This window comes from Rana temporaria, chromosome 4 (genome assembly GCF_905171775.1).
Source record: "Rana temporaria chromosome 4, aRanTem1.1, whole genome shotgun sequence".
Classification (NCBI taxonomy): domain Eukaryota; kingdom Metazoa; phylum Chordata; class Amphibia; order Anura; family Ranidae; genus Rana; species Rana temporaria.
Genome location: NC_053492.1, coordinates 199,843,564 through 199,862,862, shown reverse-complemented (window position 1 = coordinate 199,862,862; position 19,299 = coordinate 199,843,564). Strand labels below are relative to the sequence as shown.

General features: G+C 42.3%; 1 protein-coding gene across 1 annotated transcript in view; it reads right to left on the bottom strand.

Moving 5' to 3' along the window:
• The window catches only part of LOC120935687 (solute carrier family 12 member 9-like), a 360,381-nt gene that overhangs the window by 314,469 nt on the left and 26,613 nt on the right, over positions 1-19,299 (bottom strand). Inside the window, exon 2 of the mRNA XM_040347741.1 lies at positions 6,588-6,722. Within this exon, the coding sequence (XP_040203675.1) occupies positions 6,588-6,722 (135 nt within the window). The remainder of the gene's footprint in view (positions 1-6,587; positions 6,723-19,299) is intronic.

The following is a 19,299-nucleotide window of genomic DNA, read 5'->3' as shown; positions in this document are numbered from 1 at the left end:
TGATCTCCAGAGTGGTGCCAGCAGCAGGAAAGATCTTCAGGTCAGTGTGAAGCAATACACTGGGCATAATAGTATCAGGTTGCTTTCACACTGCGGGTGCAGGGCAGCGTACCTATAGCTTTCCTGGGGGTTTGCTGTGCTTAGACATCGGTTTGGTGCACTTTGCGAATGCAGCAGTTTTGCTGTGCTTTCAGAAAGTGCACCACACCTGCAGGATAAGCAAAGTCTACGACAAAGCGCAGCTAGCCCAAGATGGGTGCAGATGCACTACACCCACAGTGCAGATAAACCACAGCATATCAGTGTGAAAGCAGCCTGTAGGGGCTCCAAATAAGGGATCTATATTTGTAGTTTGGGGGTAAATTGTTTACCACCCCTGCCGTTTTAGCTGCAGTAGCCAGGGGTGTACACATGTTGCAGACGTAGCAAGATTTATACACCATGTCATTGTTGGTGGGTGGGTGTAGCACCTGCCAAGACCCATTCAAGTGAATGAGGATGCTTCGCAAATACCCTGCAACCTTGTGTAGTACAGAAAACAAGGGGTTAAAGCAGGAAGCATTGTGTTGCTTTCTCACCACTTGCTTTAACACCTTGGACCACACAGCATGCAGTTGTAGGGCGCTTGCAGAGTGGCCCATTTACATGAATGAGTCAGGCTTAGCAGGCGGTAGCACCCACCAAAAGCAGCAGCGAGTTTAGTTCCCGCTGCAGCATGTTCACACCTTTGGCTGCTTCCACCAGGGATTGGTGGTGCTAAATCGGCAAAGCAACTGCAGTGTTATACCCCAGCCATGTGTGAACAAACCCTCAAGAAGCCTTTCACACAGTTGCTTTACAGGCACTATAGCACCTCTCCTGTCACTTTAATGTGAAAGCCCGGGGGGGTTTCACTCTGGAGCGGTGTGCTGGCAGGACGTCAAAAGTCATGCAAGCAAATTTTGAGGCGCTTTAGGAGTGGTGTATATACTTTACCCTTTTACATCCACTAGCGGGGGTTAAAAGCACCCTATCAGCAGGAAAAGTGCCGCTAAAACTACTACCCGATTTAAACCCATGATTGCCGCGCAATGCACGCGATTGTGACATGGCAATTAAGGTTTAAATCAGGTGTGAGGAGTTGACTGCGATTTTGCATTTCTCCCATATTGTTCAGGTAGATCTCCACCTCTTGTTGCCTACCCCTGGTGTAGGAAAGCAGCCACGTTTCCTAATGTGACATGCATGAGTGGGTGAGTAGTCCTGAACGCATAGACGGTCTCGAATGCTTATTTTTTTTTTTTATTAGACCTGCAGTAACCGACAGTCCTCCCAAGCATTACATACTATATATTGAACATTATGTGCGACCCTTTGGTGATTCAGCACAAAAAAGTATTTGACTTAAGAGTGGAAAGCAGAGAGACTTGTAGATCAGAGTGCAAGCTTTTGAGCATAAAACACTAGGTGCAGCAACTGGAAGAACCAGGGAGCCAGTGTAAACAGACAGTTGTTGGTAAAACAGCTTTCAAGGACGTCTAGCGACCACTTTCATTTGACCGACCGGCGGGTTGCCAACTGAATGAGTGGCAGACTAGTAAAAAATGAGTCGTTGAGATGGAAACTGAATTGGTGTATAGGTTTAAATTTTTGATGGATATGCTTTTTCCTCAGGAAGGATGTGCTGGAGAAAGACCAGAGAAGGGCAACAAAAAATTAAGGGGACTGGAGGACCCCAATTACAAGGAACTACAAGCGCTAAATGTATTCTCCCTGGAGAAGACACTTGAGGAGATATGATCGTGATATACAAATCTCAATGTTGATCCCAGCATAGGTAGGAAATGATTCCGTCTCAGGGAGTGTAAAAGACACGCAGCCATACGACGAGAATGGAAAAGTGGTTTAACTTTAAGCTGCGTAGGGTGTTATTTTACTGTCTGGGTGATAAGGATGTGGAGCGCTCTTACACAATCGGTGGTATCAGCAGGGAGTATTGCTAGTTTTATGCAAGCCGCTTAGGGCCCCACAAATTACTAGAGGCCCTGCCTGGTGAGAAGTCATTTTTGGCCCCTCACTCTTGAACATGCTTAGTCAACACAATATACAGGTATATGCAACATGATAACCTACACCAGTGTTCCTCAACTCCAGTCCTCAAGGTGCCATAACAGGTCATGTATTCAGGTTTTCCATTATTTGGCACAGGTGATTTGATCAGGCTCACTGCCTTGTTAATTACCATTGCCGTTTCATCTGAGGGAAATCCTGAAAACGTGACCTGTTGGGGCACCTTGAGGACTGGAGTTGAGGAACACTTATCTACACACATGTACACCTACAAAGGTTGAACTGGATGGACATTTGTCTTTATTCAACCTTACTAACCATACCTCTATGCATGAGCACCATGGCCGCTTTAAGGCCAAATTGTTTAAATTATAGCAACATTCTAAGATAATGAATGATTGTCCCACGCAACTCTCCCTTTAGGCCTTTTTCACAGTCGGACATCTCAGGTGCACCTGTCAGTTTTGACGGCGGACCTAAAAGGCCGCACCAAACATCTCTATGGCACGTCGAATGTCAGCGGTGACATATCTGCTAACATCTGACACGATCCGATAAAATTAGGCATATGCCGATAAATCGCCATCCGTCCGTGGCGGATTGGGCTAGATCTGATAACGACATGCTGTTTATTTTCATCCGATCTCTCCATAGGAGACAGTGGCGCTGGACAACCTCCTCCCCGCTCAGTGAGCAGAGAGGGACCGACCTGTCATGCACCGGCTCAGCGGAGATTAGTGTAAAGATCTCCTATTGAGCTGGCAGACCGCTGAAAGCCTTAAAGTACCACTGTAATAGTCCCAAATCTATAAAAACAGCACTACTAGATTTCCAAAGCTTCTTGCATTTATATGGCTATTCTTTTAAGTTGTGATGCACTTTTTAAAATCCATTTTCTCTTCCTTAAAAGTACACCTAAAGCTTAAACATTTTTTTCATTTTGGCTAGATTAGGAAAGCATTAAAACCCTTCAGCTCGTCCTTTAGACTAAACAGGAAATGAGGGATCACACAGAGTGGCTTCCAATTCCGAACAGCTCACAAATGACCCGACGATCGGAGCAGATGGAAGACACATCTGCCTGCAGTTTCTGCAGAGCAGACTTTACTGTCCATTTACACCCAACTACCCTCCGATCCAAGGCCTTGGGCTCCATGCACACAGAAGCTGATAAACTGCAGCTTATTGGCTTTTTGGCATTTTTTATAAAGCCCATAAACTAAACTGTTAGCCTATGTGCCCATGCACACAAGGGCGTTTAGTGTTAATGAGCTTTGGAGTTTTATTGGCTTTTTCCTGAACGCCCGAAATTTGTGTTCAAAGTGCAGATTTTCGGTGGGAAAAAATGCTCAAGCCAATGTTATTAGCGTTTAACCATTAAAAAAATAAATAAAAGATAAACACTACACTGAAAAACACTATTGCAAAAACGCTAAAAACATTGAAAGGCTCCCTGCAAAGCTACTATCGTTTTTTATAGCCATTTTTTAGCTTCTGTGTGCATGGACCAGATCAGAGCCACCATGTCAAAGGGCTTTAAGATAGAAACCAAGGTCATCATTTTAGGACTTATTTTTTGTTCTGGTGTCATCTCTATTCCTGGTGACAATTAGAGAGCCAAATCTCTTTACTGGAGACACAGCAAACAAAGTTTTGCCTTTAGTTATACTTTAGATTTTTTGGTGCCCGATTTTTCGGACTACTTTTACCCCAGAGTTGAGGATTAAAAACTTCACAAAAAAAATGTTTTACTGTGGGCATAGTAACAGTCAAAAACATTGATGCACTCAGGATTAGACTAGGCCTTGTAGAATAAGTTACCAAAGTACACTAAAACCTTTACTAGCAGGCAACCCAAGTACAATGTCTACCTTTACTAGCTAGCACCCTTCACACTTTATGTTGGAAGACGGCTGCCTGGATATAGACCTGACTGAACTGTGAAATTATGTACAGCTTCAAGACACATCCATTGCAGCTTGCAATGTAAAAAGGCCTTAGAGCTGACTGCTTGACATTCTAATAGTACACAAGAGTCCAAGGAAAGCCTGGGCACAACAGAGCAGTTCATAAAGCCATACCGCAGCGATATGAAATTACTAGAAGCAGACAGCCATCACAGTGACATTCTCAGAAGGATAATAGGAGATGAAAAGCAGATACTAAGGGAAAGGAAATTTTAGAACGGAAGCTCATAGTAAGATTAAATTCTGGATATTCAAATTCTGTTTATTGCAAAGGTGGACACATGGGGATTTATTTTACTACCGAAAAATAAGTTTTCCCCCAGGGCTTAGTGAAAGTGGTGAAAAATCACTTTGCAAAAAATGCCCAACCACATGCCAGGAAAACAGAAAAAAAAAAATAGATTTTTGGCTTGCACACAACTGGATGATGGCAGTCGTGTGCAAGTTGTCAGAGCTTCACCTTACACACCAAGCTTTGGAGTGAATAACCCATTTGCCTTAAAGCAAAGCTCCACTTAAAAAGGGGAAGTTTAGATTGTTTGCCTCCCCCCCCCATTCACTGTCACATTTGGCACCTTTGGGTGGGGCAGTACCCCCCACTTCTCACCAATTTAAGATGTAATTTCCGACAGCAGAACACCCCCCTCCCCCCGCTTCTCAACTTTAAGGTGACATGACATTTTGCTTAGGGCCCCAGGGAGGTCAGGATCGGCACTGGGGAGCGGGTATCTGGTTTTAACAGGTACCCATTCCCACTTCTGGTTGACTTTGCTGAGGCAAACTCATCCAGAAGTTCAGCCTCCCCCTCCTACCAGGCCATTTTAACAGCACATGCGTAGTGGGGAACTGGCTGTGAAGCCACAAGGCATCACTGACTGTTTCCCTTAGCCAAAATGGCGGCGGCAGCACCCGAGAGCCGATTGAAAATTCGGCTCGGGTGAAGATACCACTGAATTTTTGGACAGGCAAGTGATTCAATGTTAAAAGTCAGCAGCTACAGTATTTGTAGCTGCTGAATTTAATCATCACATTCTGAGATGCCAATTTGGCTATAGGCAGGTGCATTGTTTTCTTAAAGTATAGGTAAACCGACCCGCGTGTGTCCCTTGCATCGTCGGTGGCTCTGGTTTGACACTACTGGGAGACTTTCTGGGTAAGATATTGAATGTTTGAACATAGCAAATCTATATAAATATTAAATCCAATTTGTTTTCTTTTTGTGATCAAACTTGTACTCTATATCATAGATATCTTTGTCTTTTGAACAATGATTTAACAAATCCCCTGAGGAAGCCATTTACAGTGAAACATGTCGGGATATAACATATCACCGACTGCCAAGAAGACAAGTTGCTAACTTTTAAAAATAAGATTGTTACATTTTTAATTATGCATTAAAATGTATTTAAAAACGTTGTGCTATTTTGATACCGTTAAAATTCCACCAAAACGTATACATATTCTATCCAGGGATGTTGGTGGTTATTTGAATTTGTCACCAGCCCACATCTTTCTCTACGTAATCCCTCACCTTGTAAAAACCACCCAGCTTAAAATAGTTACTTTTTTTAACACATTTCTCAGCTGCATCAGAGCTGGCTGTTAACAGCAGCACACTGATATTGCCAGTTAAAGGCTGTTCGGGGATAGTGTGTCAGGACAAGCCTGAACTTTGGAGGCGAGTAGGCCGAGTTCCCAGCACAGCTAGAGACCCGACCATGCTTAGTGTGGTAAATTTTTAACAGGAAAGCAGAGGGACTGACAGGAACACCAGGAATTTCACACAAATTAAGCAATACAAAGAACAGGATACGTTCTTCATACAAGTACATGGTACAGCAGGCACATATCAGGCATATTGAATGTTGGGTTTACATTTTTTTTAGCTTCAAGGGGTTGTAAAGGTTTTTTTTTTTTTTTTTTTTTTAAACAAACATGTTATACTTACCTCCACTATGCAGTTCGTTTTGCACACAGTGGCCCGATCCTAGTCTTCTGGGGTCCCTCCCCACAAAAACTGCACAGATATGAGAGCGAGGTGTGTAGCTGTTGCGGGCGCGCTGCAGTGATAAGGCGGCGGCCATAGCCGCCGCTGTATCACTCGGCCCCGGCGCTGCGTCATTGGATGTGATTGCTTTCAATTAATCCACTGCAGCCAATCACCGGCCGAGCTTCGACTCAGGGGGTGAGCGCGGGACTTTCGAAGTAAAAAACAGGGGCTCGGCATTATCTGATGTTTTCCACCTTAATGCGTATGAATGCATTAAGGTGAAAGAAATTTATTTTTACAACCCCTTTAACAGGATCAGACATCAGTTACATGTACCAAGCTTACAGATTTTAGAATATAACAGAAGTGGCCAATCAACAGCCACAAAAAAACAATAAATGTGTTAGCCTATAGGGGAACCATCTGCATGTACACGCAAGGCAATTACCATTTTGTTGGCACCAACATAATTTAATCTGCTACTAAAGTGTGTTATTTCTCATACAGTGATATAACTACCGATCATAACTTGGATAAGATTAAATTTTATATTGATTGATAAGCCTTTTAATAAAGGATACAGTAAGCTCCACCAGCGTCCAGGGCTCCATTGGTTGATATAGCGCAGACTGAAAGAACCGTCATGCCAATGATAAAATATGACAGGATAAGCATACCCACCGACTCATAAAGGCCCGATTGACCAACCACAAAGCCTGGAAGAGAAATGACATGCAAGGTTATAAAACCGCAAACACCATTTTCTTTACATGTGCATATATACTACAGTATTACTTATGAAACCTATACATTATGTACAGTTAATTTTTAGTTGGCATGCCAACTTGTGTAGATTTGGCATTAAACTAAATCCGTGTCCTCAGTTTTCTGGGACAAACTAATCAAATCTTTAAAGTGAAATTCTTCCAATTTTTTGCTTACCTGGGAAGGGTAAGATCAGTCGTTTAAGCCAGGGGTTGACAAATTTGCTTGGAATCTAGGAGCCAGCTAAAAAAGTTAGGAGCCAGAAAACGCGCCCCGTCCCGACGAGCTTGCGCGCAGAAGCGAACACATACGTGAGCAGCGCCCACATATGTAAAACGGTGTTCAAACCACACATGTGAGGTATTGCCGCGATTGGTAGAGCGAGAGCAATTCTAGCCCTAGACCTCCTCTAACTCGAAACATGCAACCTGTAGAATTTTTTTAATGTCGCCTATGGAGATTTTAAAGGGTAAAAGTTTATCGCCATTCCACGAGCGGACGTAATTTAAGCGTGACATGTTGGGTATCAATTTACTCGGCATAACATTATCTTTCATAATATAAAAAAAAATGGGGATAACTTTACTGTTATTTTTTAATTAAAAAAAAGTAATTTTTTCCCAAAAAAGTGCGCTTGTAAGACCGCTGCGCAAATACGGCGTGACAAAGTATTGCAATGATCGCCATTTTATTCTCTAGGGTGTTAGGATAAAAAATATATATAATGTTTGGGGGTTCTAATTAGAGGGAAGAAGATGGCAGTGAATATAGTGAAAAATTACATTAGAATTGCTTTTTTACTTGCAATACCCATGGCCACCACCAGATGGCTCCAGCTTACACATCTGGTGGTAATAACTTGTAATACCAACGGCTCACCACCATTTTTTTTTTATGTATATATAATAATGCGCTAAATCAACTGATCAAGTGAAGTGTCAACACATCAAAAATACTGGAGGAGAAGGACAATATACAAAGAATATACAAAGAAAATTTAGTTCCACAATTCATTAGTATATTGTCCCTTGATGCTGCAATCCCAGGGCAGCTCAGCAACACCTTCCCGGATCACATACACAATGTGTGGGTTTCAGCAACTTGACGGTTTAACAATCAAACTGGTCAGGTCAGAGTGCTTTCCACCAGGTATTCAAGTGCTCAAATATGCAGGGAGAAAGGGAGAAAGGAAAGACCAATAGTGTGATACCGTAGATGGAATACTGGTGTCTCACAATACACAGACCATCACTCACGAATCCTCAGTAGTGTTAAGGCTGCAACGTATGTGTGTGTGCTGCTCAGCTTGTCAGGCTCCTCATCCGGCACCTCCGTGCGTCCCGTCACTCAAGCTCCTCCCCCACGCGTATCGTCACTAGACACGTGACTTATTCATGGGTCAAAATTTTTGAGCAGCACACACGCACATACGTTGCAGCCTTAACACTGAGGATTCGTGAGTGATAAGGCTGCAACGTATGTGCGTGTGTGCTGCTCAAAAATTTTGACCCATGAATAAGTCACGTGTCTAGTGACGATACGCGTGGGGGAGGAGCTTGAGTGACGGGACGCACGGAGGTGCCGGATGAGGAGCCTGACAAGCTGAGCAGCACACACACACATACGTTGCAGCCTTAACACTACTGAGGATTCGTGAGTGATAGTCTGTGTATTGTGAGACACCAGTATTCCATCTACGGTATCACACTATTGGTCTTTCCTTTCTCCCTTTCTCCCTGCATATTTGAGCACTTGAATACCTGGTGGAAAGCACACTCTGACCTGACCAGTTTGATTGTTAAACCGTCAAGTTGCTGAAACCCACACATTGTGTATGTGTGATCCGGGAAGGTGTTGCTGAGCTGCCCTGGGATTGCAGCATCAAGGGACAATATACTAATGAATTGTGGAACTCAATTTTCTTTGTATATTCTTTGTATATTGTCCTTCTCCTCCAGTATTTTTAATGTGTTTACACTTCACTTGATCAGTTGATTTAGCGCATTATTATATATACATATATCTTTGCTTGGTTTAGTTAACCGTTATAATTGCAGCTTTTTCATTTATTTATTGGTTAGGTGGTATAATTAATTAATCACTAGTAGCGCTGTAGAATCTCACATACATTTTTTTTTTGCCTTCCAAGCCAAGTCGCCAGGACCCTATTTCTAGTCGCCATGGCGCCCGCGATTTGTCGAGCCCTGGTTTAAGCTATACACAAAAAATAGTGAAGTTCACGGCCTTCTCACTATCTCGGCACTATGGACTTAATGGATGAATTAACCACTTAAGCCCCGAGCCTGTTTTTTCAGATTCGGCGTTTACAGGACTAAAAAAAATTTTTTTTGCTAGAAAATTGCTTAAAACCCCCAAACATTTTTTCTAAAACCCTAGAGAATAAAATAACGGTCATAGCAATACTTTTTGTCACACCGGATTTGCCCAGCGGTCTTACAAACGCACTTTTTTGGAAAAAAATCTCTTTAAATCAAAAATAAAATAAATTTGGCTTAATTTTTTTATACATTGTGAAAGAATGTTACGCTGAGTAAAATGATACCCAACATGCCACGCTTAAAAATTGCGCCCGCTCGTGGTATGGAGTCAAACTTTTACCCTTAAAAATCTCAATAGGCGACGTTTAAAAAATTCTGTAGGTTGCATTTTTTGAGCTACAGAGTAGGTCTAGGGCTAGAATTATTGCTCTCGCACTAACGATCGTGGGGATACCTAACTTGTGTGGTTTAAAACAGTTTTCATATGCGGGCGCTACTCGCCTATGCGTTCGCTTCTGCGCACGAGCTCGTCGGGATGCTTTAAAAAAATGTTTATTTTCTTATTTATTTTTATAGATTTTATAATTTTTTACACTGAAATAAAAAAAAAAATGTATCACTTTTATTCCAAGGAATGTAAACATCCCTTGTAATAGAAAAACGCATGACAGGTCCTCTTATGAGATCTGGGGTCAAAAAGACCTCAGATTTCATATTTAGACTTAAATAATAAAAAAAAAAAAAAAAGGAAATTGTCATTTAAAAAAATGACAAAAAATGTCTTCAAGAAGCTGGGCAGGACTGACGTTTTGACGTCACTTCCGCCCAGCAATGCTATGAGGACGGGTGGGGGCCATCTTGCCCTCATTCGCATCCTCACACAACAGGCAGCAGCACCCGATCGTCTCCGCCGCTACCGACGGCTCCAGTAAGCGGCGGAGGGCGCGGGAGAGCGGCGGGAGGCCCCTCTCCCGCCACCGATAACAGCGATCTCACGGGGGAAACCGCAGCGGAGACTGCCGTTATAGTTTACAGGCCCGCCCACTGAAGAGATGATATCTCGGTTGTGGCAGCAGCTGCTGCCGTTACCGGGATATTCATCATTAAAAACAGGACGTATATATACAGTGGGCGGGCGTTAACCGGTTAAAACAGATTATAAATAACTAAATTTTGCCATTTGTCATTTAAATATACAAATCAGCAGCCGCCTAAAATACACACAAACATAAAACAAAATTAGTAAATCTACAACAAGTGAACCTTCTTGATTGCTAAAGCAGCGCTAGTTGTCACTATTCAAAACGTGACCCCTCTTTCCTATGGCAGTCCATAAGGAATAGTTCTGAAGGAAAGGGTCCAGTGAAAAAGTGCTTATGGGATATGGTGTGCTCGCCACTGCAGGTGACTTCCACTGTGTACACTCCACTGCAAAATACTTCTCCCGTTTCACTCTCTCCTTATGGGTATCTACTCACCAGAAGGCTGAGATTAACTGCATCATCAGATATCTTCCTCCACCTCCGAACCACAATCGATCCACAGGACACCCTCTTAATAGCCTCAGGTTAAAGGGCAAAAAAGACTGGAGCTAGTGTAACCCGTTTGGTCTTTATTCAGCAATCCCCAATGACATTGATCAGTCCATTTACATTAAACATCCATGAACATGAAAATAGCTAAAACAACGATCCACATGCCATTCCTGGCTCACTATGGGGCAGTGCAAGTGTGTCAATACCGTCCACCGTAGACCGACAAAACACCACTTCCGCACACTGGAGCGCGGCTGGAACGCAACACGTGGACAGTAAGACACCCCAGACGAAGTGCAATGACCAAAAAAACCGACGAAGTGCTAGGACCACGAAACGCGTCGAGGAATCCACTGCCGCCCCACTTGTATACAAGCGCTTTTTATTCTCCAGCCAAATGTAAGTTTGATAGCTGCAAATAAATAATTTATATGTTTTAAAACGGGATCACGCTATGGGCCACTTTCTTCTCATCTCTACATACCATTGACCTATGAGAAAACCAGCCTGGGGATCCTATTTTCAGTACAGCTCCCAGTTTCTTTCCATCCACCTATCCTACAGAAGATATGATGACAGGTCAATGTGCGACTCTGCCATGGATCGTGTATGACATCAAGTCATTCTTAAGCCTTTGACTTTCGGTGGCATATCTCATCTGACGTCATCGTGCTCTGGTAAGCCTGCATTGCTTACGGTGGTGGGATTATCACGTATTGGAGAAATCACTTATTTCATCTATTCGCTTATTCACTTGATTGACTGTTTGGGATATGCAAACTTTCATCTAGCAGCAGTTGATCATATCAGCTTTGCCTTTTGTTATCAGATAACAGGCGCAACAGTTCACGTTGCATCACGTGCTATAAGCACATCACTTGTTCCTTAGGATAAGGGACTCATACATTATTGATGCACCTTTTATTTATAATTGTTATGTGTTCTATGTTTTCACATTTATTGGTATTTGATTTTCAGAATTTATTGTCATTTAATCGCTACACATTTATTTCTTTTGGAACGCAACACGTGACTTCCTGTTGCCGTGAGGTCACGCTTTGATGTTTCGTCCTTTCGGCTTCCTCAGGGCGCAGCCGGTGCGTCGCTGGAGCAGGTAAGTGTCTCTTTATTAAAAGCCAGCAGCTACACTTTTTGTAGCTGCTGACTTTTAATAAACATACAAATTGGCTGGAACTCCCCTTTAACCACTTGACCACCGGGCCTATTCTGGCACTTCTCTCCATGTGAAAATCACAATTTTTTTGCTAGAAAATTAATCAGAACCCCCAAACATTAATATTTTTTTTAGCAGACATCCTAGGGAATAAAATGGCAGTCATTGCAATACTTTTTGTCACACCGTATTTGCGCAGCGGTCTTACAAGCGCACTTTTTGGATAAAAATCACTTTTTTGAATTAAAAAATAAAATACATTTTGCCCAATTGTTTTATATATTGTGAAAGATAATGTTACGCCGAGTAAAATGATACCCAACATGTCACGCTTAAAAATTGCGCCCGCTCGTGGCATGGCGTCAAACTTTTACCCTTAAAAATCTCGATAGGCGACGTTTAAAAAATTCTACAGGTTGCATTTTTTGAGTTGCAGAGTAGGTCTAGGGCTAGAATTATTGCTCTCACTCTAACGATCGCGGTGATACCTCACTTGTGTGGTTTGAATACCGTTTTCATATGCGGGCGCTACTCGCGTATGCGTTTGCTTCTGCGCGCGAGCTCGTCGGGATGGGGCGCTTTAAAAAATTTTTTTGGTTTTCTTATTTATTTTTATTTAGTTTTATAATTTTTTACACTGAAATAAAAAAAAAAAATTGATCACTTTTATTCTTATTACAAGGAATGTAAACATCCCTTGTAATAGAAAAAAGCATGACAGGTCCTCTTAAATATGAGATCTGGGGTCAAAAAGACCTCAGATCTCATATTTAGACTTAAATGCAAAAAAATTAAAAAAAAATAAGTCATTTTTTCAAATGACAAAAAAAAAAAAATGTTTCTTTAAGAGGCTGGGCTGGACTGACGTTTTGACGTCACTTCCGCCCAGCAGAGCTATGAGGACGGGTGAAGGAGATTTCTCCTTCAGTCCCGTCCCCGCTCAGCTGCCGGACACATCCGATCCCCTCCGCCGCTACCAACGGCTCCGGTAAGCGGCGGAGGGCGCGGGAGAGCGGCGGGAGGGGGGCCCTCTCCCGCCACCGATAACGGCGAGCTCGCGGCGAATCTGCCGCGGAGACCGCCGTTATCGTGTACACCACCGCCCCCTGAAAAGATGAATATCTTGGTTGTGGCAGCAGCTGCTGCGATTACCGAGATATTCAACTTTAAAAACAGGACGTCTTTTTGACATGGGGCGGTGGTCAAGTGGTTAAGTACCCTCTTCACTTTAAAGGTCCAACAAAAGAAAATTAACGACACTCAAGTTAATGATACATAATTCCAATCCCTGACAAAATTAAAGGCCCCTTTACTTCTATACCAATATCTGTAAATACCTGGATAGATCTAAACTGTCCATTTTCATAGGAATGTAAACAGATATTTTGATATTTAATACTTATAATCGCTTATGAAGCAATATCAAGTTCTACATTCAACCCTTTCGGGTTGAGTGTATCCAATAGATCTACAGGGTTTCTCGCTTTGATAGCTCCCTAATCATATTGCTACCTCTCCATACTGGCTTAATATGATCAACACCACAAAATTTCAACCCAGTGGGGTCCCGATTATGATGTCATTTAAAGTGGAGTGAAACATTAAGGTCCTTAAAACCCAATCCAATATTTTTAATCCAATATTTTTAATTGGTTCACCTACTCTCACTTTCAAGCACCTTTGTTTGGCCTACATACATCAGTCCACATGGGCATAAAAGGACGTACACATGTACGATATTGCACGTGATAAATTTTTTGATGGCGAATTCCTTATTCACAGTAGATGCAAAATTCGCAATACCTCTCATTGGTTCTGCTACAGATTTACAGGCTTTGCATTTCCGACAGGCATAAAAGCCCTTATCCCAAAAGATAACACTTTAGCTGACGGATCAAGCACCTTCACCACTTTATCTCCTAACACAAGGTGCCTTCCGGTAGCTCCGAAATGTATATACCGTAAGGCACCGGTTTAAGAGTTTTATCAAGGCACAAAACGTGCCAGTGGTTTTTGAGCACAGTTTCCACCTCTTTGTATTGAGCATGGAAAGAGGAGATAAAGCACCACTCATGGTTTCCAGTGGATCCGATTTTGACCACATTTTTTAGGACCTCTTCCCGTGGAATCGCTTTTATCTCTTCAGAAATGTTATCCAGTTGGGCATTACATCCCAATTTGGAGATTATCCCTTACTTCCTGTGTTGCCGCTTACCTCCAATACCCCCCCGACAATTCTGGTAAATGCATTCAAAAATGGAACATGCTTTTCAGCCTCATGCAACAGATCCCAAGGGCATTTTGTTTTCTGTTGTATGCTCATTGACTGACTTCTCTACATTTTTATTTTCTGTAAGCTTATAAGAAAACTATTTTTAAGGCTGGGTTCACACCTACGCACATTGGATGAGGGTTTCCCCACGTCCAATTCGCATAGCAGGAGAATGTGACTAGCTCTCTATGGAACCGGTTCACACATCTCAGACACGGCTTGCACAGAAACGCTGTGCATCTTTAGCTCCGTTTCAGGGGGGAATTCAGGAAAGCATTCTGCCCTGATTCATCCCTAAAGCGGAGAACAGGGAAGCACAGTGTTGCTGTGCGAGCCACGGCCGGTTTAGGTGCAAACCAAGCCTTAAAGAGATGTATGGGGATTTTTAACACCTTTTGAATCATACTTATTTAGGTGGATGCAGCATTGATCCGATGTCTCATCTGTCCCCCTCTGTTTTTAAACAGAGGCATGGTATTGGCTTCACAACTATGAAGATAAATTAAGGATCTGGTTCTCCTTTGTTCATAAGATGAAGCCGTATCATTCATGTGCAGCTTTGGTGCCTTTTGTTTGAACCTCTAATCAGAGTTTTGCTGAGTTGAGGGATTTCAGGTGAATCTGCATTGAAGCTGGAGATAATTACTCAGAATTATATTGTACATATTGATTTGGTTACATCTTATTGCATTCCTTTTATTCCAATTAGCATAAGTTTTTAGAGAATATTTTATAAACCTATTCGTTTTAACTGACTGACCGTTGACTAAGGGTGACCTAAATGTTTAGCATTTTCCAAACCACACAGATTAACCATGGGCTCTGTTTATAAATCACCAATAGTCTTGTGACTCTAAAATTCTTCCCCGTACACTAAATTCTTTCATATTCTGGACAACCCAGGACCTGAGGCGTACCCATGTGATTGCTGAAATATGACAGATCATTTCTTCCAAAACTCAACTGTATAAAGGAAATAAATTGTTTTCAGTACAACCCAGGGCATGTGGGATGTATGATTTTCAAATATTTTATATGAAAACAGCATATATTTTATAAGTGTCCAATACTAAACTGACTTGTCTGAGCCTAAAAGTTTACTTCCCGAGCATATATAAGTTTGATAAGCCATACAGCAGGGTTTGACAAATTTGCTTGGAATCTAGGAGCCAGCTAAAAAAGTTAGGAGCCAGAAAACGCACCCCCTCCTAACGAGCTTGCGCGCAGAAGCGCATATGTAAACGGTGTTCAAACCACACGTGAGGTATCGCCGCGATTGGTAGAGCGAGAGCAATAATTCTAGCCCTAGTCCTCTAACACATGCAACCTGTAGATTTTTTTAAACGTCGCCTATGAAGATTTTAAAGGGTAAAAGTTTGTCGGCATTCCACGAGTGGACGCAATTTTGAAGCGTGACATGTTGGGTAGTAATTTACTCGGCGCAACATTATCTTTCATAATATAAAAAAAAAAAAGGGGATAACTTTACTGTAGTCTTATTTTTTAATTAAAAAAAGTGTAATTTTTTCCAAAAAAGTGCGCTTGTAAGACCGCTGTGCAAATACGGCGTGACAGAAAGTATTGCAACGATCGCTATTTTATTCTCTAGGGTGTTAGGATAAATATACTTAATGTTTGGGGGTTCTAATTAGAGGGAAGAAAAATAGTGAAAAATGACATTAGAATTGCTGTTTAACTTGTAATGCTTATCTTGTAATACCAACGGCCACCACCAGATGACGCCAGCTCACAAAAAAAGTAACTTTTTTTTGTCCACCTTCCAAGTCGCCAGGACACCATTTCTAGTCGCCATGGCGACCTGGCGCCCGGGATTTGTCATACAGTACCTCAAAAATACACCCCTCATTTTTTTGGAAATATTTTATTAAATCTTCATGTGACAACACTGAAGAATTGACACTCCATGCCCAAGAGGGTTAAGGCAGTGCTGGAAAATAATGGTGGCCACAAAATTGACACTTTGGCTTGAATATGTAAATTTTTCCCTTAGTGATGTACTTTTGTTGCCAGCAGTTGACATTAATGGCTGTGTTGTCATTTTGAGGGGACAGAAAATGTACACTGTTAAACAAACTGTACACTCACTACTTTACATTGTAGCAAAGGGTCACCTTTTCCTGTGAAAACACAAGAAATAAAATGATTACAAAAATGTGGGGTGTACTCACTTTTGTTTGATACTGTAGGTTCGCCAATTTTATTTCCTTTCACAATGGGAAGGGAAGAAAACAGCTTGATTTTTTTTTATCAAAAGCAGTCAGTTTTTATTGGGTTAAAATCTACTGCAGAGCTATTGTATTCTGCTGAAGGGGGGGCAAAATACAATGATTACTGCCAACAGCTATAGTCGCTGGCAATATGCACATGTAGAAGAATTAGACAGGCTGGTTGTATCCAAGTCGATTGCTGGATCAACTTTGGTACAATCAGCCCACCATAGATGATCGAAATGGGGTTTATACTTGCTGAACCGCACAAATTTTATCCATGTATGGTCAGCTTTAGTATGAAGACAAAGAGGCCCATCTGTGGCATGGCTAACTGTGTGGCAGTAATATTAAAGGACCAGGCGAGAATGGATTTTTAGAAATGTTTCTAATTTATGTAAAAATTAGCAATACAGTAATGTGATGGCTAGTCTTAAAGTATCAGTATGACCAGCAAGGCACTTTTACAGTTCCAACGCAAGTCAACTATGCAGCTCACATGTGGCAATGTGCTTGGGGATTGTTTCCTCAGACAGGTTCTCTTATGTTCTCAAGATGGGCTTCTCAGATAGAGTGCTGAGCTACCGATACAAAGAATGTGTCCATACAGATGCAAACTGGTGATGGGGACATTTCATATTTGCTTATTAAAGTTATCTCACAATACTAAGACTCTTCCAATGCCTGGTTACCTTAGCTGACTTCATACCAAAGGAATGTCAATAAAAACTGACCAGGATGCTAGGGCCACTAAACTACAAACTTAGATTGAGCTCAAGGACCTTAAACCCATTTGCAGATTTCAATATCCTTCCTTACGCATGACCCGAAAAGGGTAAGCACATTACTGGCTAGAAAGCTAGCTGGCCACTCCCACACATCAACCCCACACCAAATTAGGAATAGGTCTGGTTGCTTTCCATCTCATCCCCAAGCCATTGCCAGCTCCTTTGCGGAATACTACGTTGACCTATATAATAACTCTGGGATCCCTCACAATCCCCCCCCTCGAGACCTAGTAGATCGTATGTCCCACTTCCTAGAGCAGAGTAGGATTCTCCAACACTCGAACCTTCTTGCTCTCAATGTGCTTATTACAGAAGAAAAACTCACGATAAAACCCTCACAAATGCCCTGGCCCAGACGGCCTACCGCAGGAGTACTACAAATCCTTCCCCTATTGCTACCACACATGTGTAAACTAATGCTTTTCTTCATCCTTCCCAGTCACTAACATTACCCACCAAGGATGCCCAGTTTCACCTCTATTTCAGTTAGGGGAAGGAATTAAAAATCTTGCAGTTTGCCGATGAAATACTCAGTTTAACCCAACCCAAGATCTCCCTACCAAACTTACATGCTGAGCTTGACAACTATGGGGCCCTCTCGGGATATAAAATAAATGCATCCAAGTCAGGGACTCTCAGAGAGGATGAAGTCCACCACCTACAGTCCTGTTTCACCTATAGTTGGAAATTTCCTTGAAATATTTGGGGTTAACTTTACCCCAACATGTACCAAGCAAATTTCCCCCCCTTATATAGGTCAATCAGGAAACTGGTGCAAAAGTGGAAGACTCTGCATACTTCCTTCCTGGGGTGTATTACCTACATCAAGACGACTATTCTCGCTAAGCTTTTGTACCTATTCCACTGGCTTACTGACAGCTCCACAAACTAGAAGCTGACCTAATAGGCTATATTTGGAACTATGAGAGATACCGGATACCCCACTGTTGGTGGCATCACGCTCTGATCCTTAACCTCATAAAATTACCAAGCGACCCAGCTACGCGCAATAGTCTCCTGGTTTCCCCAACACTCCTATAAAAGGATGGAAATTGAATAAAATTGGCTGGCGCCTGTACATCCGAATAGCTTACTCGGAAACGCAAATGTGGAGATAGCCGATTGTTGAGGTCAATGTCCCAAGCTTAGGCTGCTTTGGCACAAGAAAATTCACTGCTGACCTCCTTCCTCTGCAATCCTAAAGTGCCGGCTAGCCTTACCCGTCAGGTGACATTGCCCTGGGTGTCACGGAACTTCTTACACTTTGGAAACTTGGTAGACCTTAGATACCACAAATTCCTGCCATTTCCTGAACTTCAGGATAAATACCATTTTCCTCACCAGGTGTTTAATGGATAACTGCAGATTCTGCATTATGCCCTTACCATAGCCCTGAATCTGCAATTCTCTGCGCCTTCCCCTTTTGAATCCATTATATTAGAATGCTCCACACACAGGGGGCTCTGATATATCGGATTCTTAATACCTACTCCCTACCAAACCAGGGTAAACTCCTGTGGGAGAGGGTGCTGGGTGAAATCCCATGGAGACGTGGCAGGTGATCTGAACTCAGGCAGCCAAGAGCTTTTTATGTACTCTAAAGAAAATGCCTACAAAAAACCTTTACTTCTGGTACCTGACTCCAGATGTGCCGTATGTTATCTATCCCTCTAGTTCTGACTGCTGCTGCCACTACTGACTCGCCTCTTTGAGGTGCAGATACTCGGACACCGATATTCTTTCTGCTGGGCCTCTCTCCAGTGAATTTAGCCAAACCCTGTAAGAAGCATCCTTACGGCTGCACACTGCCTTGTCGCCCTCAACTGGAAGAGGCAATCACCCCCTTCCCCAGATGCCCTGCATGCTAGTCAAGTAAAAGAGCTTATGGAGACAATGACCACTAGGATAAGGCACAGACTAGGGCATCACAATAGGGTCTGGGATCTGCGGCATCTTCGGGAGGATCTGCCTTGAGCCAGTGACCGAGCTAATGTGATAAGCTTTTTTCCCCCTCTTCTCTCTCTCCTCTCCATGTCATATTGTGTGATGTCACACCTCATGTATCCCTTTATTGTTACAATGCAATATTACCAAGGTTAAAATGTATAATGCAAAATTTGAAGGGCCCTTCATCGCTATTGCAGTTTTTCACACATTGCTTTATTTTTTTGTACTATGGTTTCTCATCTGAAACAACCAATTAAACTATTATTTGGAGGGGAAAAAAACAACCAAGTCCTTAAAAGGTCATG